The sequence below is a fragment of the Enhydra lutris genome, unplaced genomic scaffold (assembly GCF_002288905.1).
Source record: "Enhydra lutris kenyoni isolate GAN:26980312 unplaced genomic scaffold, ASM228890v2 scaffoldscaffold38, whole genome shotgun sequence".
NCBI classification, from domain to species: Eukaryota; Metazoa; Chordata; class Mammalia; order Carnivora; family Mustelidae; genus Enhydra; species Enhydra lutris.
Window position 1 is genome coordinate 15099543 of NW_019154122.1, and position 24573 is coordinate 15124115.

The 24573-nt window shown below is 46.7% G+C and overlaps 1 protein-coding gene across 1 annotated transcript in view; it reads right to left on the reverse strand.

Moving 5' to 3' along the window:
* LOC111154898 (calmodulin binding transcription activator 1) overlaps positions 1-24573 on the reverse strand; it is an 811409-nt gene that overhangs the window by 384349 nt on the left and 402487 nt on the right. Inside the window, exon 5 of the mRNA XM_022514846.1 lies at positions 24132-24267. Within this exon, the coding sequence (XP_022370554.1) occupies positions 24132-24267 (136 nt within the window). The remainder of the gene's footprint in view (positions 1-24131; positions 24268-24573) is intronic.

The window sequence follows — 24573 nt, forward strand, 5'->3', positions numbered from 1 at the left end:
GCCTCTCATCTGCCAAACACCCAGAGCTGCGGACTTAAGGTGAGCAAAGCACTCAGCATCGTCAACTGTGCCTTCCGCGACGTACGTCCTTGTTACTGAGTGGCTGAAGGGGGCTGGGAAATCCCCGCAGAAGTGGCACACACAGAGCGAGGGCAGACTCTTCTTTCCTCTCTGAGTGACAAGAAGGCATGACACACAGGCCCTCAGTACTGCGCTAGAGATGTTTGCAAAACAAAAGGCTTCACCCCTCTGTTAATAATTATTACCTCAGTTAATGATACGGGGCCCAGACTATGAGCCCTGCCTGTGCCAAGCCCTGCGGGGGTGGGGGGTGGATCTGTTTAAGGAGCAGGACCTCCCCATCATCCCCCGTGCGTTTGGAAGTTCACACCATCTTTCCAAGGACGATCTCACCATATGTGTGCAGTTTTTAGGCAGATATACCCTCTGACCCAGCATTCCTATTCCATTTCTAGGAATATACCCAAGAAAACAATTGGACAAATATGAAAAATCTGGCTCACGGTAAGTCCTCAAACATTTGTTGAAGGAATACTGAATAAATACCAGGATGTCACAGTGTGACTTCCAATGGCGAACAGTAGTAATATCCTCAGTGTGCAGTGGCAGTGAGTAGGTCGACTATATGGCATCACACAGAGCTATTAAAAATGACATAAACCACTTAACATGGAAACAAGCGGAAAAAAAAGCAAGTGCGAAATAGTGTGAACAATATAATCCATATTTTGGTAAAAGTGTGTGTGTGCGTGCGTGCGTGTGTGCGTGTGCGTGTGTGTGTGCGTGCGTGTGTGCGTGTGCGTGTGCGTGTGTGTGCATGTGTCTGTGCGTGCACACGTGTGTGTGTGCGTGTGTGAAAACCCTTCAGGAGTGTGTACATCATGGGCCGTTTTATCAATGGGATTTGGGGTTTAGGGTGAATCTAATCTCTCCCCCACTTTGCTATATCATCTGACTTTTTTTTATTTTTACAATGGGTACATATTCATTTTGAAACTAGAAAAGAGGAAGGTGGTTTCTTTTGAGGAGAAGACAAAATAAAAAATGACATATTCTCTGTGCCATGGAGGGGCTTCCTGGGAAACCAGTCTATCTATTAGGCAATGCGAGACCGAGTCTGTACGGTTTGTATTTTTTTATTTTCTGCATATTATGATGTTCTGACATCTTCTTTCAAACAGCTTTACTGAGGTATGATTGACATGTAAGAAGTTGTATATAGTCAATATACACAACTCAGTGAGCTTGGAGATAAATTCACACCCATGAAACCGTCATCCCCATCAAAGCCATAAACACATCCATCCCCTCTCAAGGCTTCTCCAACCCCCAGTGTTACTATTATTTATTGTTTTCATCATCATCATTATTATTTTGTGTGCTCAGTACGTTCTGTAGTAAGTGTTCTGTAGTAAGAACACTTAACGGAAGATCTACCGTCTTAGCAAATTTTAAATCTATAATATAGTATTGTTAGCTATAAGCACAATGTTTTATTATGAATCTCCAGAATTTACTCATCTTGCATTTCTGAAACTCAAAAACCTTTTCTGGCTGGGGAGAGACTGCCCCTGAAGGCCAGCTGATTCTGAGGGAGAGCAAAGGGCTGAGCCACGAGTGTGCCTTTGATATGCAAACTAATCAACTTTAGGCCTTACCTCGGCCTGGCCCTTAATCCCAGGAGGCAATATTCCTCTGCCTTAATCGCTCCACGGCCAAGCACCAGGACTATCCCTACGTTTTAGAGGCCACTGAAATGGTCAGACCACCTGATCCTAAACTGTCTATCCTGCCCTGCCCTGTCTTGCCCATGCAAATTTCAATAAAGATCTAGGTTTCTCTCCTCCCTTCATTTATGGCCCCTTCTCTTATGACTACCCTGGTGTGTGTGTCACGCCCCTGTTCCTAGGACCTCTGCGCATAATGAACTTTCTCTTCCTGAGCCTCTCCTGTGTCCCCTCTTGTGCCGCCCCAGATTGACCATCACATAAAAGAACATAGAGCCCCATCTCTCTGTCTCTCTGTCTCTGTCTCTCTGTCTCTCTCTCTCTCTCTCTCACACACACACACACACACACACACACACCATCACAGCCGGGGAAGATTAAATTAACTCTCCAGTTTGGCTCCCAGGAAAGTCCAGAAACTGAGACCTGAAATCTGCCTGCCTGAGACACGGCTCGACCGAGGGATACCGACACCGCACAGTCTTGCTTACTGTATCTGTAGTTAAGTATTAAAATCAAGTAGTGCAACTTTTTAAGCCTTATTTTTATAAATTCTTTTAGCTATGCTAGGTCCATTTTGTGTTTTATGTAAAATTTAGAATCAGTTTATCAATTAAAAAAAAAAAAAAAACGAACAAAAAACCCAAGGCTGATGGGTTTTTGATTGGGATTGCACTGACTCTATAGACCAATCTGGAGAAAACTGCCTTCCCAACACCAAATCTTCCCATTCATGCATAAAATATATCTCTCCATTTACTTAAGTATTCTTTAATTTCTCACTGCAATGTTTTATACATTTTCATTTACACATAGTTTGCTAATTTTAGCCTAAAATATTTCAAGGTTTTATGCTATTTTAAATTGTACATTTCTTTAACTTCAATTTATCTTCCTAATATATGGAAATGGCTAATATATGGAAAGACATTTGTTCTTTAAATACCAACCTGGTTCCCTGTGGACTTCTTAAATTTATTTATTAGTTCCGGCAGTTTTGTCCTATAAATTCCTTAGCATTTTCTATACATATGTGCATGTTATCTGCAAATAAAAGAAGTTTTACTCCTTTCTTTCCCATTTTTTATTTCTTTTTCTTGCCTTATTGCACTGCCTTGGACCTCCAGGACAGACGTGTAAGAGTGGACATATTGGCCATTTCCCAGTCTTAAGGGAAAGTGCAACAATACACTATTAAGTATGATATTAGATGGAGGCTTTGTATAGATGCCCTTTATCAGACTGAGGAAATTCCCTTCTATTCCTACTTTGCCAAGAGTTGGGTTTTGTTTTGTTTTGTTTTGTTTTAGTCATGAGTGAATATTGAATTGTATGGAATACTTTTTCTGTATCTGTTGAGATAATTATATAATTATATGGTTAATATCCTTTGCTATTTTGATATGGTGAATTACACTGATTTTCAGATGTTAATCCAACCTTGCATGCCAGCAATTAACTCCACTAATAATGGTATATTGTCCTTTTTACATATAGCTGCATTTAATTTGCTAAAATATCATATTAAGGAATTGTACATTTATGCTCATGACAGATAATGGTCCACAATTTTCTTTCCTTGTAATGTCTTTGTCTAGTGTTGGTATCATAAAATGAACTGAAAAGTGTTCCAGTCTCCTATATTTTCTGAAAATGTTTGGTAAGCTTAACATTATTTTTCCCTTAAATGTTTGATAGAATTCATTCTGAAGGAGTTTTCTCCATGGGAAGATTTTAAATTACAAGTTTAATTTTTCCATTTCTTTTCCTGTCAATTTTAATAATTTTTGTCTTTCAAGAAACGTGTCCATTTCATCTAACTTGCCAGATTTATCACTGTAGAGTTGTTCATGATATTCTTTGGTTTTACCTTTAATCCGTCTAGCATCTGTGATCATGTATCCTTTTTCATTCATGATGTTAATAACTTGTGTTCTCTCTCTTTTGTTTCTTGATTAGACTAGCGACAGGTTTGTCATTTTATTGATCTTTGCAAAGAACCAGTTTTTGTATTATTTGTTTGTCTATTTACTGTTTCATTGATTTCACTATTATCTGTACAATTGCCTTTTTTCTACTTTGGTTTTCATTGGCTATTCTTCTAGCTTCTTAATGTGAAAGCTCAGATCATCTTGTAAACATTTGTTAGTATGAATTACATTTATTGATTTCAAGTGTAAATATTATATAAGTATTTATTACAAGCATTTATAAGAATGAATTTTTTTCTAAGACTTGCTTTAGGTGCATCAGACAAATTTTATATGTTGTGTTTTAATTTTTATTCAAGTTATTTTCTAGTTTCCTTTATGATTTTATTTCCTTTTACCCTTAGAGATGTGTTGTTTAATTTCTAAATATTTGGAAATTCTTCAGGTATATATTTTACATTTGAAATTCTAAATTAATTCAGTTGCTTCCAGAGAAACAGTAATCCTTTTAAATTTAATGAGACTTGCTTTGTATTACAGCACATGGCCTACTAAAACCTTTATGTGCATTTGAAAAAATATATTCTATTGTTGGGTATTTTGTCTCAAAAATGTCAATTAGATCAAGTTAGTTGATAGCGTTATTCAAGTTGTGAAGTCGTTACTGAATTCCTGTCTATTTTATTCATTACTGAGTAAGGCATGTTGACAGGTCCCTCTATAATGATGAATTTCTCTGTTCCTCCTTTCAGTTCCATCACTTGGCATGTATTATGAAGCCATATAATTAGATGTGTACGCATTTAGGGCTGTTATGTCTTCTTGATGGACGGATCCTTTTGTCATTGTGAAATGTCTCTATTTTTAGTAGCAGTCCTTCTCCTGAAGGACTTGATAACAGTCACTTTAGCTTTCTTATAGTTTGCACACCATGTCTTATATATACAGTTTGCACACTATATCTTTTAACCATCTTTTTACTTCTGACTTATTTGTGTCTTTATTATTAAAGTATATTTCTTGTAGAAAGTATGTAGAAAGTATGTAGGGCCTTACTTTTTTTTGTCCATTCTGATAATCTCTAGCTTTTAATTGGAATGTTTAACCCACTTATAGTTGATATAATAATGTATACGGTTTGGTTTATCTCTACCATCGAGCTATGTGTTTTCTATTTGTCCTATCTGTTTCATTTTCCTCCTTTTCCTGGCTTCATTCTTTTCAGTATTCCACTTCATCTCCACTATTGGCTTGCTGGCTATTTCTCTTAGATTTTAGCAGCTGCTCTAGGATTTGTAGTATGTATCTTTAATCATAGTATTCTAGCTTCAGATAGTTACAGCATATCAGTACTGTAAGAATCTTTCAACAATATACTCCCACTTCCCACTGCTTTCCTTCGCATTATTGTTGTCATGCACTTTGCTCTATGTTATATTTTGCTTTAGACAATCGTCTTGTTTTTAACAGTTTGTTGATATGTAGCTTACACACCATAAACTTCACTCATTAAAGTGTCTCTCAATGTTTTTAGTATATTTATAGTCTTATGCAATCATCACCATAATTTCAGAACATTTTCATCACCCCAGAAAGAAACCTTATACCCGTTAGCTGGCACTCACTATGCCCACCCAACACACACCCCTTCAGCCCTCGGCAACTACTGCTCTACTTTCTGTCTCTATACTTTGTCCTATTCTGAGTATTTCATATAAATGGTGTCATGTATAATGTGGTCTTTTTATATTTTTTATTTTCCTCCTGCATACTCTAGGTGCCATTTGCTTTTTTAATCTAATTTTCTGAGTTGGAAGTTTAGGTTATTGTGTGGGATCTTACTTCTTTTTTGTTACAGGCATTAAGAGCTATAACTTTATAATTTTTGTCAATTATCTTTCAAAGAGAATTTTAAAAACAAGAAGATGTGTATTTTATATTTACCTACATATTTACCGTTTCTGGTGCTCCTCATTCTTTTGTGTAAATTTGAGTTTTCATCTAGTAACGTTTTTCTTCAGCCTGAGGAACTTCCTATAATATGTCCTATAATAGAGATCTGCCAGTGGTAAATTATCCTGTTTTTGGATTTTTTGTTTTTGTTTTGCCTAAAAATGTCTTATTTCACCTTCCTTTTTAAAGAACATGTTCATTTAATAAAGAAGTGTAGGTAAAGTTTTAGTAATGAAAAGATGTTTCATTGTCTTCTAGCTTTCGGTGTTAATAATGAGAAATCAGTAGTAATTCTTGTGATTTGTCTTTTTTTTTTTTTCCTTCCTTTGCCTAATTAAAAGACTACTTCTTTGCTGCTGGTATTCAGTAATTTGATTATGACAATTCTTGGTGTACTTCCCTATGTATTTGTCCTGCCTAATGTTCAGGTTCATTGAGTTTCTTAGATCTATGACTTTATAGTTTGCATCAAATTTGGAAGAATCCTGACCATTACTTCTTCAATATTTTTCTGCTGCTCCCATTCCCACTTGACCATAGTCTGGGTCTCCAGTTATAGGTACATCAAATCACTGGATATGTTTCCAGTTCACTGAGTCTCTTATTTTTCTCCTACCCTTTCTTGCCTAGGTGCTTTATTTTCAGGTGTTTCTATCGCTGTATCTTCAAGTTCATTGACCTTTGTTTCTAGTGCCTGATCCACCATTATGCCCATTGTGATAATTAGACTCTAAGATGGCCCCAGTGGTCTTAACCTCTATTAGTCATGCCTCTGTGTTAATCTCCATCTCTTTTTCATGGGCTTATTGATGACTTGCTTCTAATCAATAGGATACATTAAAGGTGATGGGATGTCACATCTGTGATTAGTTTATAAGAGACTGTGAATTCTGTTTTGCTAGCAAACTCTATTTTCTTTGTGTGTTATATACTTTGATGACTCAAGCTGCCATGTTGGAGAAGTCCATATGCAAGGAACTGAAGATGTCCTCTGGCTAAGACCCAGGTAGGAACCAAAGCCCTCAGTCCAACATCTTCCAAAGAGCTGAATTCTTACAGCAACTAAGCAAGCTTAGAAGTAGATCCTCTTCAGCTGAGCTTTCAGATAAGACCTCAGTCCTGGATGACATATTGATTGCAGCAGCCTTATGAGAGACCTTAAACAGAAGATCCAGCTAAACCACATATGGATTCCAAACTCACAGAAATTGTGAGATAATAAATGTGTGTTGTTTTAAGCTGCTAAATTTGTGGTCATTTCGAACCCCTTAGTCAATAACTAATATACTCATCTGGTAAAATTTTCACTTTAGATATCATATTGAAATTCTACAAGTTTTATTTGGGTATTTTTTCTTATAATCCTCTCCTTGCACTATTTATGATTTCTTTTAAATCACTGAAGATATTTATAATAGCTGCTTTAAAGTCTTTGTCTTCTAATTTCATATTGATTTTATCTGGGGCTCTATTTCTACTGACTGATTTTTATCCCAGACATGGGTCATGTTTCCCTGGTTTTTACATGTATAATTCTTTTTGACTGAACACAGGGCACTGTCCATGATATACTGTTGGGTGTAGATTTTTGCTGTCATACTTTAAAGAATGTTGCATTTTGTTATGTCTGGTACTTGCATTACTTTCAGATTAGCTTGCTTATTGTGAGGTTTCTTGTGCTTTGCTAGGGTGAGTCTAGATTAGTCTTTATTCCAAGGAGAATCTTTCCTATTCTTAATGTGGGCCCTTCTGAGGTCTCTAATAAATGCCCCAGGTGTTCAATAACATCTCTTCACACAGCCTAGTTCAAACCTGAACATCTCCCAGTTGCACGTGTGTTCTGAGAAGTCTTAGTGACAGCTCCCAGTAGTTGTTTTCTTTGAGCAACCTCATGGAGTTTCACCTTATACATACTCTGCTTGGCATTTAGCCAATGACTCAAGGAGACCTACTATGCAAATTTCTGGATCTCTTCCTCTGTTTATGTTCCTTCTTTACAGTAATCTTCCCTATAAACTCCAGTTGTCTTGGCCACCCCAAACTCTGATCTAGATCTCCTCAACTCAGCTAGACTGCCAAGTTCTGTTTCGTTACCCATCTCTACTACTGGGAAGAAGTCTACAGCCCAAAAGCCAGAACTCATCTTGTTTACTCTTCTCAGACATCAGATTCCTGCAGTACTTGTTGTCCAACTGACAGCAGTAATTTCACATACTTTTTCCAGAGTTCTAGTTGGTTTTGGTGGGATCCTAAGTTTGCTACCAATTACTCTGTCATTGCCATTAGAGGTCTCTGGGTGTTCTTAGAGATGTACAAGACATAATGGAATTAACACTTAGCTCTGTCCTTGGGTTCTTAACCTGTTGCAGATACTCCTCTGACTTACTCATGGCAGTGGAGGTGGCTAGGGGATGGTAGGGAGATGCATCAGAATGTTCTTCACCAACTGTGTCATAACCTCCAAATATCAAGATCACGAGCAGCATGCATGAAAACCAATCCCTTTGCCTTCTCAGCAAATAACTTGTCAGTGTAACAAAACCTACCAGAAAGCCCCTCAATCTACCATGGATTTATTCTGTGGGTTACACCAGATTCCCTTTGTGCAAAGTGAGGTAATTATAATTTCTGAACTAAGACCCTTGGTCTAATGGTAGGCCTACATACTTGGACTTGGAGGGATCCCAGGAGACTCTGTATGTCTCAGGCATCTGACATACTATTACACAGACAGTCTCTGGCCACAGGGGCCATCTTTATTCCCTCTTAGAGGCACAATCCCCAGGGTATCTCCAATTTATCCAATATGCAGAACCAGACACCTGGTAAGCTCTTTAAAAATTACAGATGCCAGGGTGCCTGGGTGGCTCAGTGGGTTAAAGCCTCTGCCTTCGGGTCAGGTCATGATCTCAGGGTCCTGGGATCGAGCCCCACATCAGGATCTCTGCTCAGCAGGGAGCCTGCTTCCCTCTCTCTCTCTCTGCCTGCTTCTCTGCCTACTTGTGATCTCTGTCTGTCAAATAAATAAATAAAATCTTTTAAAAAAATAAAATAAAATAAAAATAAAAATGACAGATGCCCATGTCCCACCCCAGACTACACATTAGAACCCTAGCAGCCCACGGTGATTCTGTGGCACGGCCAAGGATCATTCTGTCTTCTTGTATATTATGAGGCTAAGGAACACAAAAACACCAGGGTTGAAGACTTCAAACTGCCCGTGCCTTATAAGGTACCCAGAACCACCCCCAAACATTCTGGCTAGTCTCTCTTCTCCTACCTCAGCCACCCTACTTCGTAGGTAAGGAAACCAACACCCCGAGGGATTAAGCAGCACGCCCAGTACCACTCGGTCCGGGGCCAAGTCACCCACCCAGAACTTTCCCCTCCACCTCCAAGACACCTCATAAAATCCCTGAGAGCAAAGTCCAAAATCCTTACCTCATCTGAGCCCCCACATGACCCGGCTCCAGGCCCCTCTGGCCACATCTCACACAACGCTGTCCTTGTCCCTGTCTCCAGGTACACTGGTATTCTGTCAACAGGAAAACAAGGTCTTTCCCACCTGAGAGACTCCTGCTGTCCTGTTTGCTGAGAATGCCCCATCCCAGCTCTTCGTCCTCTGAGTCACATGTAGAATGTTCCTGCCTCATTCAGGCTCTCCCAAACCACCGAAACCCAACGCCTGGCCATTGCTCTTGGCTTGGGCACATTCCTGCTGCAACCCCCTTAGCACTTCCCTCCGGGGTCCTGAGGTACTTGCTGCTGACCTCTGCCCTGTCTGTCCCTGCCCCATTCAGGAGAGCTTCAAGAGAGTGGACAATGGATCTGCTTTGTAGATCATTGTATCTCTAATGCCGAGCAAAGCACCTAGCATGCCGTGAGCTTATAATAATGCTTCTTAAATGAATGGATGGATGGGAGAAGTAAAGAAATAATCAACAACTAAAGAGTGACAGAAATCACTTTGTCTCTAACCCAGCAAGTGTGATGAATGCAAAGAGCTCCAGGCCCTGTTCCCTTCGGGGGGGAAGCCCGCTGCTTTGGGGGTCTCAGGCTCTGCCCTCTCAGCCAGAAGACCTGCTGGCATTGACTTCCATGTGGAACACACTGATACCCAATGTCCAGGTACCCTGACACGTGGCACAGTACAAGTCTCCGCACACACAGAAACATGTCCAGCATTCCCTGCTCTAACAAGCACGCCCCAACTCTGCAGACCTGCCCCAGGGCTGCCCTTCTCTCTTGCCATTCAAATGGGTCTGCATACACGATGAAGAAGAATTTAGGATTCACCGGTTTCCACTCTGAAGTAACCTGGGAGCTGGGCTCGTCCATCCACAGGCAGAGACTTTAATATTCAAGCCAGAAGCATCAGCCCAGTGCTATCGAGGGATAAGAGTTCAATTTTCTCATATCATGTTGTTCTCCTATGGGCCCTTCAAATCTCCAACCACACCATCAAACAGGACCTGCCCTTGCCCTGCCATCGCATCTTAAGTTTCTGATTATGAGTCAGATCCTGATGCAGGGCCAGTGGAAGAATTAGAATCAGAGTCTAAATTACGGGCACGCTTCAAAGTAATCCAGGTCCGCAGCCTCTTGGTGAGTGAGCCTGGGTCCCAGCGCTGTTCAGTGAGTGCAGCGCAAGCCCCACTTTACCCGGCCCAGCAGCAACGGTAAAGAAGTCAGAAGAAACGGGTGAGGCTAATTTTAAGGATACGTTTTGTCCAGCCAACATATTTAAAAATCTTGTAACGCGTAATCAATATAAATATTAACGGGTTATTTAACAGGGCTTCTCCTTCCTATTAAGTCTGTGAAAGGCAACGTGTATTTTACACGCCCAGCTCATCGCCATTCAGAGTAGGCACAAGGCAGGCGCTCAGCAACGACGCGCGGCTCGTGGCCATCGTTTCGGACAACGCGGGAAGAGCCCGCCCGCTCGTAGGTGGGGCACCAGGAGGAGGCACCGCGGCCACTAACCTGAGCCACTAACCTGAGCCGCCTGAGGATTTATGTGGAAGACAAAAGGAGGGAAAACCTGCCTCCTGGCCCCCCGCAGCGCCTTCCTCACCCTGTCCCACTGGCCCTGATGTCGGGCAGCAGGCGGAGCCGGCAGGGGAAGCCGCCATGGCTGCCCCGAGCTCTGGGTTCTTGGCTGCCTTCACTGGTATTTATTTGGCTTTTTATAAACAAAAGTCAGACTTAATGCATTCCATTCATCACCAGGAAAGGGCAGTAATCCTAAGGGGATCTGTCAGACAGATGCTCTTTCTGTAAATAAATAAAAAGGTGACTGCGGGAAAGCAAAGTTCCACTGAAGCGAAATCTGGGGGTTCTTCCATTTTAGATCCATAAGCCAAAATATTGCTAAGGCTTTTTATAAACAAAGATAATGAGTTGTATAATTTATGTAAATTAACTAATGCTGCTGCATTTTCTAGAAGTAACATAAACTGCATTATTTATTTGACGTGCCTTTTGGAGTAAAAAAAATAATTGTAATTGGATATTATACCTAACAGGTCTCTCCCGTTGTTTTCTTACGAGTATTCGTGGTTTTGAGCATAAAGCACAGGATCTCGGAGCACGCTACAGTGTGGCTTTCCTTCCGCTCGTAGGAAAAAAGACCAGAGTCAGACCCCTGGCCACAAGCTCTGTGCCAGAAGGAAAGCTTCGCACACACCAGGTACCTGGGCTTGGCCTGGTTACCAGCTGCTGGTTGGTTTCGGCTAGGGACGGGGTGCTGGGAGTGGACCAGCAGCCCGGGGCACCCAGCTGATGCGACTTTCCCTCCCTGATGTCTACGCACCTTCACTATTCAAAGCGTGCATCAGAGTAGCTAAGCGCCACTCAAAGCAGTGTCCACATCTCCTGGGACCTCTCTCTGGAGGCAGTACCTCAGGCCCCCTCAGACCAAACGAATCAGAACCCCCACAGGACTGGTACGCACGGCAAAGAAAAACCCTTTCCTACATGCTTTGTGGTGGAGACCCGGTCCCTTCCGCGGACCCCACCTTCAGGAGACAGAGCTGCACATGAGAGGGCGCGGGGCCGGGTCCTGGCTTACAGCGTCACCTCACGTTCCCCCGCCCATCTAGCATCTATTCAAATGAGCAACACAGAGTCACACACTGCGGTTCTTAATATTATCATATTAAGAGCATTAAAAATGCAAGAAAGGATAATTAAGCAAAATAAATTAAACAAGGATCTTGAAATACACAGCCTTGGAAATACTTTCGTTGCCTAAATGCTTGCAAACATCTGTTTAGCTGCCATCACACTCGCTCTCCTACTCTGATATTCAAAGCACAAAATATGGTCAAATACCAAATGTAAACAGCTCTGATTCGTAACCCTGTTTGTGCAGCAAAAGATGGCCCTGAGGCAGAGGAAGGCACTCTATTGAAAGTCCACTGATCTCTGGAAAGAGCTTCTCGCTTGGGACCAGAGGTCGCACGCTGGAGAAGCCGGCATCATTCGTTCACTAGCAGGGGTGAGGAGAAACAAAACAAAAGTATCTCCAACCGAAAAGGAACGCAGGATAATTTACTGAATTTATTTCATCTCATCTCCCTTAATCATGTAAAAACAAAACCCAAAAATGTTCTACATTCTGGTTTGTGTCCAACACAATGTGCAAACTAATTGAGTGTAAAAAGCGTTGCTTTTGCATTATATCAGTTAAAGTGAGTGTAACAATTGCTCTCCCTACCCCCGAGCTCTGTTTCATTTCCGTTTTTGTTATAATTCAGTCCATTCACAATATGTCATTGCAAACACTATTTGCAAAAGAAAGTATAAAAAACAGATTCTTTATTTCTTAGTGCATTTATTTTCATTCCCCCTCTCAAGCTCTCCACATTTATACCGTGCTTCCATCTGGAGGGCTTAAAAAAGTTATAGACGAAGTTACTATACATTATGAGGCAACACTCATCTGGTATTTAGCCCGAGAATTTTATTGCCAGGTGTTGTGAAAGGAAAAAAAAAAATACGGGCAAAATACTGTGCTGCATCTCGTTTCCAAACATTTCATATCATGTCTGAAAGTGTTCATTAATTTGGGAGGGAAGCTGCTTCCACGAGGATTTCTTCACTGTCTCCCAGGAAAAGGCAAATGTGGGGGCTCTGCCCGCAGGGGACTGTCGCACCTCAGCCCCGGTGGGTGGTGTCCCAGCATCCTGCAATGCACACCTCTCCCCAGGTTCCAGGACCCGCCCGAAGTCGGGCACCCCAGACTCTGAGCAAACAGAAACGGAGTCCCTCCCGCGCTCAGTGCTGGGGGGACAGAGTCTGAGCAAGCAAACGGGGAAAGGGGATCATGCCCAAACCCACCTGCTGGTTCCGATCACCAGGCATAAAGGGAAAATGGATCCCAGGAGAGCAGAAGAACCAAACACGAACCTGCTGTACCAGGCCAGGGAGCCCCCTCTGTTCCCACCTTTAGATGGGGGCTGTAGTGCACTCATTCAACTATTTTGCAGCAACTAGTGAGCTCACTTCTTCCTGGACTGATTCGTCCCGTGGAGACCCAAGCAGTTTCCTTTGTAAGAAATAACTGCAAACATTCAGTGTGTGTTCTTCGGGGAAACTGAGCTCACTACAGCATTACGCTGATGATTAGGTCTGACTCCATGTATAAAAGTACATAAGCAAGCAAGGGGTTCAAGAAAACATATCTATGTCGGGGGTGTCACACCATGGAAGGACTGGGCTGCTCTGTGCAGGGATGAGTAAGGAAACTGGGCGAGATCAGGAGTCTGGGGGTCCCCTCGCTAGTTTCCCACAGTCTCCCACAGTAAAGATTATGGCATTGGACCATCTGTCGAATGTTTTGGGAAGAGAAAGAAGTCAGGGAATAATGTGAAACTCAAGCTATCAGACGACCCCAATCACTTCACAATGTCATCATGAGGCGTGCTGGCTTGTCATCCTCACTAGACGTCCCCCGGGAGCTCTGCACGCCCTCTGTCCTGAGATGGCGGGCCTGACGGCCGCCCTGCTAGGGTGGCTGGCTCCGTGTCACTTGAGAGTGGGTACAGCTCCAGGGTGGGCCCACCCGCTGTCCTTGTGACAGCTGCGGCTCACCAGGCTGGCTTTGCTGCCCGGTGGTTCCCCCAGAATGGGTTCAGGGCAACATCCCACGTCCTACACGAGCTGACCACACTCCGGTTGGGGTTCTGAGACCTCCCAGTCTCGTCTCCTCCTAGACTTAAACAAACCTCCTCGGACATTCCAAGTCAAAGGAACACTGTCCTGATCCCCACCAGCATCTCAGGGGCTGACATGCACAGAACTCAGCAGAGCTTTTTAACAGCATCAGAAATTAGAAATAGGAGGAGAAAGATGCGGAGACTGAAGGACTCTGAATGCTAGAACCGGGGCAGGTCAGCCATGAGCACAGGATATAAGGAGCCAAAGGGAGGGGAAAACCACAGCTACTTGCTCAGAATTTATGTTTCCATAAGTGAAACATTAGGATTCTCGTATGGAGAAGAAATTATTGATACGCATGTTCCCTTAAGGAAGGCTTCTCAAGAGGCCCATTCCAGATTTAATAATAATCCATATTCTTCCCCTGAAATGGCAAACGGAGTCTTTGATTTCCTTATCACTGCCGCAGATGCATGAATCATTAAGCTGCAAACCAGCAGAGGTTCGGTTTATCACACGCCACCTAGAATATTTAATAAAATAAATTCTAAATAATCAATGCGTGAAGAGTCAATATCTCTTCCACTTTTGTAATAAATGTCTACCTCCTGCATCCATCATAAAACTGTACGTAAACTGTGGCAGTAGAGATGAAAGAGAAAGTCCCTGGTTTTCTCGTGTTGTCATGTAAATACTTAAACACGGACAAATAACATTCGTACCCTCCCTGCGGCCTCTATTCTTGGGGGACGTAGTCCCAGCAAACGCGGCCAGGCTACTTTCCAAGCACTTCCGGCCTGAAGATGCGGGGGTCTCAGCCTCTCCCTCTTCCGTGAGAGTCCTTGACCCACCTAGTCACAGCAGGGTCACATGCCTTTGGCTCAGCCGTCCCTGCACAGGAGAGCTCAGAGCGCCTCCCTGGGATTTGTCCTGCCCTGTCTGCCGCACCATGAAGCCGGCCTGTGGGAGGAAACAGGCCATTTCCCAACTGCCCTTGTGAGGGACATCACCTAGCTTCTTCAGACTGAGAACAAGCATGCCTGTGCCACATGGACGTATTTCCACAACAAGGAAAGAGAAAGAAGACATCCTAACTACGCCAGGACAAACGTGATGAACAACACGGAGGTGACAGTGTGTTGTGAACAAAAGTGTTAATTCCTTACAGAATTATAAGCTGAGCCTGAACATTGTAAGGCTGCGAACATGAGTCTAAAAACATAACCAGTGCTCAGATAGGAGAGGCAAGGCCCTAATCATCCCCCATCGATCTCTCACGAGTTTCCATAGCACCATGCTCCTTCTAGAACTTGCTGCCATAATCTAGAACAGGAGGTAACAAACCACATCCATGGTCCAAATCCGGCCCTCACCCTGTTTTGGCAAATAAAGTTTTATTGGAACATGTTCACACCCATTCCTTAACTGTCATCTATGGTTGCTTTCACACTGCGCCAGGGTGACGGAGACAGTCTGGCTGGCAAAAATGGAACTGTTTACTGTCTGCCCCTTCACAGAAGAAATCCATCAACTCCTCCATTCACTCAAAACATGTTTACTGGGCATCAAATGTGTAGCAAGTACCATGCCAAGTGCTGGGCTACAACAGGGGACAGAAAGTGCCCCGTGGGGCGGAGCTAAATGATGCAGGAACAGGGCTAGCTCCCCCAGGGAAGAAGGCCAAGGGAGCCAGTGTGCTTTGCTGTCAGAAACCTGCTGTTCCCTCTCCTTCATGGCCAAGGGCAGAGGAAGGACCAGTAGCTCAAAACATATCTTCAGAGATTTCAGCTAGATGCTTTTTAAAGGTGCCGGGAGTCAAATAATGAACTATCAGACCAACCTGTAAAATTTTCCTTTGGACATTTTTCTTAACATAAGATTAAAAGAAAACAAAATAAAAAACCCATGTGCCCAGGGCTGAGTCACTGAGGGGCTCAGCAGTAAGAGAATGGCTGTCCCAATCCTTTCCAAATGAACGGGCCTGTGAGTCACGGGAAGAGACACTAAAAGGCAGATACTGATTCAGTAGATCGGGGGTGGGGTCCGAGACTCTGCCCTTCTCCCCCCTTCCCCCCACAAGCAGCAGGGGGAGTAGCTGTTCCCTTCTCTTGCTTCTGCACTAACACCTTCCTCGGCCACTCCTCCCGGGCGCAGAGAAGCCCGCCGCCACCCCCTCCATCTTCCCCATGGTTTTTGCTGGTCTGTGAGAAACAGATGCAGAAACCTAGGCCTAATTAGTTTGCAAACCATATGCCTTCCCTGTGTCAGTGACTAACTCATGTCCGCTACAGGGGTCAGCTGCGACTCTCCTAGGATGGGCGGCAGATCCATGCCCTCTGAGCGTGGACAGCACCACGCGGAGACCAGCCACAGCCGCCAATGAGAGGAGTCTATTTCCCCAGCAACATCAGGGCATTTGAAAGATGTGGAGAAGATCAATAATGTACTCTTCGGTCAAGTGAAGGCCAGAGATATCCTTTACCCAACACAAGCAGCCATATCTGGTCATTTACCGAGGTGGGGGGATATATATCACGTTCTTAAAAGGCATCCCCAGCTTCTGGATGAGGCCGTAAATTATTCTTACAAAATCAAGGTTATGTGTTCTGAGTAACGTCTAACTTTGTGCCTGCTGGACGTTGGGGCCCAAAAGGAAAGACCCTTGGGTGAATTTTGACAGTGGTGTTCAAGAGTTTCCATTGTAATTGAACATGCTGAACTTTCCATTCATGTCCTTGTGGGCTAATCTGCAATCATGTTAAGGGACTGTTATGATAATAATTAAATACAAGTTCAACATACCAAGTTGATATCTTGCTGCTCTACCTTCAACAGTGAGTTTCTAGCTCAATAGGGCTCAAATCAAGTTTAAAAAAGGAAATTACAAAATATTTTACAAACTGTAATCTACCAGAGAGATGAGGAAGGCAGAAACTACAAACACATCTCCTTCGAAATCTTCTGGCACCTCTTTGCCAACAAGCTCTTCAGATATCACTGGTGGGAGATCAGCTTCCTGGAGGCAGCAGCCTCTAAGGGCAAGACCTGGGCCTCTGGCAGTCCTAGTGGCTCCCAGACTCTCTTTTTAGAGAGAGCAAGGGGTCCCCAGGCCTGGCAGCCCTTGGGTTTGCTGGGAAACTGCCAGGAGTGCCTTTTCTCTGTAGCCGTGGCCAGCGCCCTTCCTGGTTTTTATGGTCCCTGCATCGATTTTGTGTCTGGAGATAAACCAACTCTCTTCCTCGAGTCTTCAGTACCCAAACAGTCAAACCTCTATCTGCAAAGACTCAAAGGAAACTGCTCTGATGGTCAGAGAGGGTTGCCGGAAAAAATACAGGACACCCAGCCCAATGTGCATTTCAGACAAGCAACAGATAATACGTTAGTTTAAGTATGTCCCGGGTGGTTGCATGGGACACACTTGTACTGAAAAATTATTTATTGCTTATCTGAAATTCAAATTTCACTGGGCATCGTGTGTACGTGTGTGTGTGTGTACACGTGCATGCACTAAATCCGGCAACCCTGCATAGGGAGCGTGAGCACACAGACCCCTGTGCCAGAGTGACATGCCTGGAAGCTCGAGAGCTATGGCTTCAGGACGGATAGACGCTGACAATTCATAGTGGGAGAGAGAAATCCAACTCGTTGTCCCTCAGTTAAGGTTGACATGGGCATATAAAAAGTTCCTCTGGGACCCAGCTGACATCAGAGCTAAGGAGTGACAGCAGATCTGTAGATATTCGGAGTGTTGGGGGACAGAATCCCACCCACTGGAGGGCAAGAGGCCTCCAGATCGTCTTCTTGCAGTCCCCAGGGGCCCGAGGGTGCCGGGTCCCTGAGCTGGAGGAACGGTGAGGGGGGGGGGCTCTTTCTCCTCTGACAGGTTGGGGTTATAAAGAAGGGAACGCCCGCTTGTACTAAAGACCTTCCTTATCCCCATCCCCCGTCTCACTTGAGACCTGTGCTTGGGGGCACGGTGCTGCAGCTCAAACCCCATGCCCCCGGACCCCGGCCTAAGCACACGTCTTCTGGGTATCGAGGCGTTTTTGAAAGCCCATGTGGTCTGGTGATGAGGAAACTGGGAATTCGTGATCCCAGAGCTGGGATTCCAGAGCTGGGGTAGTATCTTGACTCTGTTACTGACCAGCTGGGTATCTTCAGATACATTTCTTAATCTCCCCAGAAATTAATCACATCTTCTGCAAGGATGAGGAAAACCGCATCGCTTACTTCATGGGGACTCTGGCAAGTCATTGTACAGGACAGTGCACAGAGAGCAGTGGGGACAGGAACGGGTATTCAGTAGGTACTGTATAAATGCTGCCATAATTGTCATTGTTGTTGTTAACTGCCTTGGGTCAGGGAAGACAGAGCCTTAAAAAGAAACAAAACCGCCATCCTGGCCGGGCCTCCATGAGCTCAGCAGCACATGAACCAAGGCTGTTGCTGCTTCAAAGTGTCACTAGTTTAATGTTATTTATTCGTTAAAATTTAATTATATGAGTTGGGTAGGGACATGTCACCAGGGATGCTAAGTAATTAGAAATTAAAGAAGGACTATGGATCCGAGTTTCTGAATTGATTCTACCCAAACACATCCAGGTAACAGGAAATTAGGTTTTAACGTGTTCATGCACCAGCAGAACATGACACAGAAGCTCAGATGATTAGAAGCCGGAAGAGAGCTGAGGGAGGTGGTCCGAGGTACCGCCAAGCAGGCCGGCATCATGAGACCAGAGCAGCTCAGCCACCGGCCCTGGACACCAGGGCGGAGGCAGCGGGATCGGAAATCCAAGGCCTGAGTGGGAGTCCCCGTGGGGATAAGCATGTCTGACTCACACGACTCAGCGGCGGGGGGGGGGGGGGGGCACAGACAAGGGGTGCCTGTGAAAGCAGCTGGTCACTCAGCAGATGCCGCCGCTCAGAGCAAGGGCCTGCAGGGGACCGGCCCGGACCCTGTCCTCCAGGAGGGGAAGGCAGTCCATGCCAACACTCCAAAACCTCTGGTGACAGTTCCCGCCTCTCACTGAGATGCCCTGATTTGTGTTTCCGTAAGTCTGTCAAGTGTGAGGCTGCGTCTTAACTGCCTCTATTCTTCCCTTCATAGGCCGTCCAGCGCCTCGATACCAGATACAGACTGGCCCGCGCCCAGGAAATACGGGCTGTCTACCCCCTGCTGTTGGACCGGACAGCACAGGGTCAAGTCCGAGAGCACTTCCTGAAGAGAGGGACAGATGAGGGCTATGGACACGGGGGGCATGAGTACGGCCGGCTGGAGGAGCCGGGGAAGAAGCCCCTGGAAGCTTCAGAAATCTCGGCAGGGCCGTGGGAGACCACGGGCTGGGAGCAAGGAGTGACACGCAGTAGCCACCGGCGGGCGCATGGCCAGTCTGGAGGGCAGCGGCGGGGACCACTAGCCCCACCAGCACCCACGGGTGCAAGAAGTATCGGTTCTCTTCAAAACAGCTGGGGACAACGTGGCGACTTCAGGAGCCTAGCGGCTCGGCCACCTTCCCTCCTGATCTGCTCCGAGCTGTCTCCCGAACCGGCTCGGGGCCCCCCACATGCGTGCGGCCGGCGACTTCACACACGTTCCCTGGGCGGCCAGCAAGATGCCTGTTTATCTTCCGGCGCAAGCCGGGCTGGAACGATCTGGCACCGCCACGAGGCAGACAGTTACTTCATGCCCTGTTAACTCCTGATGCGGTAACTACGATATCATTCCGACTTTTGAAAGAGGTGCTTTTTTTTTTTTACTTTTTAATATGTGGCGTAAGTGTCCCAATAAAGAACATCACTTTAATGAGGCTGAGTCCAAAAACATAACCTTGTTACCGCCGCTGCGGGGCTCCCAGCAGGCTTCGGGCTTTCAGGCAGTTAGTCAAGAAGTCTCCGTTCTTCGAGAAGGTACGAACAGGTCAGCAAAACGAAACTTTCCAATCCAGGCAGATGGTCCGGGCCGGGGGTTCCCGTCTAGCACAGCAGGGGCTCGGTGTGGGGGAGGAGGTCTTTGTCCCTGCTGCCTGCAGCTGAGCCCACGGCCTCTGGGCGTGACCACCCACTGGCTGCCGAGGCGGGACGGGCTGTGGCGAACGCAGTGCCTCAGGATCAGCGGCGAGAAGGCCTCGTTCCTGGGAGGCCGTCATGTGGTCCACGTGGGGCCAGGACAGACCCTGACGTGGTGTGATTCCGGCCACCTGTTGCTTCAGATCACGTCAGCTGGGTTTCGACAGACTCTCACTGCCCAGCACAGCGTCCCAGCCCTGCTGCTGCTTTCCCCTCCCCCCAGTGCCTCTTTCCCTGTGTTTATGTCACTTCTTGGCGTCCGAGTCTGCCCGAGGGACGCTTTCTATGTGTTCCCCACGAGGACGTGCCATTCCTCCGACACGCCCCTCCTGACCTGGCACTGGAGATGCGGACTTGAAGTTTTGTCATCACCTCCCCGCTCCCGCCACCGTGAGATCAGAACGCTGCATCTTCAGTATCTATCACAATGTGTTGGATGGAAGGCGCTTGGCAGCTGGCTGGCGGATGGAGAGTAGGTGTTGACTCGATCTGAAAATACCGCAGATCCCTCCAGAACACCCGGGAGCAACGGGTGTCATGGCAAGTGCTTTCGCTGTACAACCAGGCAAACCTCAGCTCAAGTCGTGGCCCCATGCTGATTTGTGGCAGGACAGGGGGGCAGTAGAAACCTTGTCGGGGCTCAGTCTTTTCATCTATGAGATGGGTATAAGAATAGGAAATTTACACGGATGTTTCAATGAGGGTTGAATGAGATAGTAGAGCCGGGGATTCGTAAGCCAGCGACTTACTAAGTGTGGGGTTCCTGTCTGCTGTGGGAATCTGGCACAGAAGGGGTCAGGAAGCAGAGAACCCAGCGCTGGCCTAGGTTCTGAATAGAGCCATAAGCTTCTGGGCCAGAGAACAGCTCCACGAACTTGAAAGTACATGAACTCTTTCGGTTTGGCCCAAAGACTTCACCCAGCTCACCTAACCCACGGTGTGGCAATCCCGGAGGCATGGGGACACTTCAGACCTGCCCCTCTGCTCTCAGGGAGTCTCCTCCCCCCAAGAGCTCCTCCCCGCATCGAGGCTCCAAAGAAGCAGGCACGACTCTGCCTGGGGAGCAGGGCCGACCTCGGGCCTGCTGCGATTTCATCTCATGAAACGTTGACATCACAACCACCTTCTTTTTCCTCCCTGCCGACCTTTGTCGTCCCTGGAAACCTTATCGAGCTAGCTTCTCCGTGGCTTACCGACAAGACGACTAATCCTGGACTTAACAGCTCGTCAGCTTCAGAAGCGGCTGCCCCCTCCTGTGCCGGGCTGAGAAAATCAATGTGCTTTCGAGCCGCCGCGTGTTCCTAGGGCCCCAGCCTCGGAGAACAAAAGAAGCCGGACTGCTGAGCAGTTCCGTGAACAGGGCTGGAAGTTTTCCTGGCCTGAGGGAAGGCTTATGGCAAGTGATATGCTAAACGGTAGATCGGAATATCTTTATCATGCCCTTGAACTGAGGAAGCCAGCTCAGTGGTAGAAAAAGCACATCTCCGAGACCCTGTGCTGGACCGTCTGCCACCCCCACGGCAGGGGCAGGGGCTGGTCCCAAGCCTGGCATGATGGATGTCCTGAGTCCATGGGAACCACCCGGCTGAATCCAATGAAGGAAGAGTCGGGGTTCCCACGCAGAAGCCTCCTCCCGTGAGACACAGAGCTCCATGTATGTCTGCACGGCGACTTCCCTCATAGAAAGGACCGCCTGCCCCCTGTCCCCGCATGACCTCTGGGCTTCCCTGCCACCGGTACATACCGGAGCAAATGCAGGAAAGGCACAGTGAGATGTGGGGCTGCTCTTGCCAAAAAAGTCTTTCCTTGCAGCTGCTTTAAAATTATGCCTGTGGTAGACAACCCATCACAAAGGACTTCCACTAACATGACGTGCTCATCCCCACAGATAACTAGGTGTGTCCATCGGCGTACCTAGAGGAGGGTAGGGAAGGGACGGTGACTCGTGGCGCTGCTGGGCGTGTAATTGGCACAGCCATTTGTAGTGTCCAGTAAAACACGAGACGCTCAGACCTTGCTCCCGGCCACTCTGGCAGATCCAGGCTACACATGTGGACAAGCAGGCATGTCTTAGCTGATTTCCTGATGCACTGTAATGCTGACACGCTCAGCCAAATCTAAGAGTCCGCTGAGTGGGGAGTGGCTCCAATGCGTCTGTGGTGACACACTGCAGAGCAGGGAAAAGGGATGGGGGCTGTACCTATCAACAGAGATGTCACTCAGACCCCTGCGCTACGTGAAAAGGCGAGCCTAGAATATTAGGTGAGTCAAGGACACAGTCCTACCCAACCTCAAGAGCTGAGCTTCGAGCCCGTCTCACTAGGAAGCTTCTCGGGTCATTCCAGCCCACTTGGGCCACACCATGTACCCACCGTGGTGGCCTCCCTCTCCAAGAACCAGAAAGCAGGCCCCGCATGTGGCCAACCAAGGGTCTCTAAGCCCCTCTCCTGTTCCCACTCCGCAAGGCCGCTTATGCTCAGCAAGTCACAGAGACCCCTTGCTGTCCCTTCCCTGGCGTCCCGAGGATCCCAGCTCCCCCCATACAGGTGTCTGCACGGGAGACAGTAAGCCTGAGCCACAAAGAACTCCAAAGATAAACATGACCGAAAAACAACCGCACGTCATTCTGATTCCACCCAGTGACAATTCTCACTTATCACGTGAGGGAAAAAAGGGAACACTGGCGGTTTTTGGCCCTGGGCTTCTGAGCTGCTGCCCAGGGCGAATTCCACCCGGTCTCCGTAGACGACCAGAAGTTCCTCACTTACGTAGGACCGAGGACAAGCCCCGCCAGAGACCTGTGGGCACGGGGCCGACGGTGCAGCTCTGGCGTGAGCTCCCGCAACCCTGCAAGTCCCAGCAAGACCCCCGCACGCGTCCCGCCCACTCCGCTCCTTCCGAGCCCCCCGCAGCCCTGGCTGGTCAGCGGGCGTGATCCCCAGTCACCATCCTAGAGCTAGACCCAGCACACTGGGGCCATCTGCATTTTCGTGTCTCACCAGCCGACTCGAGCACTCTGTGCAAACACAGAACACGAGAGAACGTACCGAAGAAGAATTTCTCGTGTCCGGGCTTTTCTTTGTTGTTCTCTAGAAAGCATTGTTATTGGGTGTTTAAACATACACACACACACACACAACATAAAACAAAAGCTCTCTCTCTCTGTGAGGTAATATAATAAAAGCCACCGGATGCTATTTTTAACAGCCATAAAAGCGCGTGATTAATATAGAAAAAGCCACAATGACGAAGTGCGTCACAAAGAACGTCAGCCTGGAGTGGGAGCCATTGAAGTCAAGTGGGCTCACGGTCCACGTGATCAGTCCCGGCAGGCTGGGGGCCCGACACACCAATGGCCTCCATGATCCCTGGCTTTCATCAGTGCAAAATACTGAGTGGGTCCCAGGCCAGCTTCTCAGCTCCTGGCGGGACACAGCACTGGGCTACGGGGAGATCCTTTACGGGGGAGATCCCTTATGAGGATCAGCAAACAGAGCTGAGACGTGGCTGCTTGCTAACTAGCAGGCCAAGAATGCACCGTGATTCATACCTTCTCCCTCTCCCACTGTGGCACGTGGCTCGGGCCCTCAAACAAGGAAACGACCTCAGGAGAATGTCTCCATGGCCACCCAAGAGTGAGAGCCTGTGGTGTCAGAACAACAGCAAAGGAGCCAGCCTGCTCCCTGTCTTCCCCCAGGACCCAAGCTGAAGTTTGCACAGATCCCAAGACGTGTCCCACAGCACCCACCTCTATCCCAGCCGCAAGAATCCCACACACCTTGCGATCCCATCCAATTTTCTTTAACACCTTCGAGCTCCCTGAGGTCCAAACACCCAGAGGGAAACAGAAGAGGCTGTTAGTAGAGGGAGGCAAGCCAGGCTCTGGTTGGAGATCACCAGCTCCCAAGGGACCCGCTCAACAGAGGCAGGTCCAGGCCACCTCGAGAGGGAGACCTCAGGCGGCCCCTCTCCCTCGCTCCTGCACCCTCCATGTCCCTCTGTGATACACACAACACAGGACTCTGCAGGAACCCAGCAAACGCCAGTCTATACATCAAGGACTCCCCAAAAGCACGAGGACATTAGCTAACCTGGCCTTCACGGACAACCGGATTGGAGACTGTTGGGTAAGAAAGCAGCAAACAAAACAAAACAGCAAACAGGGTCTTGGCAAACAAAAATACTGGCAGCAAGTTACTCCAAAGCGATTCTGTGTCCTTGCAGCCCAGAAACAACATTTGTGGACCGAGAGAGCCTTCCTGCCCTTTACCTCCACTCCCTGGACCTTCAGCTTCATGTGGTCCTCTCTGGTCGTCTTCCCGTCTTTCCTCTTTTTCCAGCAGTATCCATCCTTCCTGTACTTTACTTTCTTCCTGTTGTAGAGGATCATTGAGCCATTCTGTGGTCTGGAAACAACAAATGGTTAAGTTACCAAGAGAACGGAGCACAAGAAAAATTTATGAAGAAAGATATCGTAGACCAGTAAAAGTCTCTACAGAAAAGCAATATTCCACATTTGCCGGGACATAATTTTTCACCTTTTACTGCAGCTCCCTAGATTAACCATGTTTTACGGCCAGCCAAAATTTGCTTGTGGATTTGGTACCTAATGAATTAAATGTGTCAATGATAGGCTTAAAAAACATCCCCTTAGTAATATCCACCATCTAATCAAGATATACGATGTGGGGGTCTGAGCTCTGCGCTGAAAA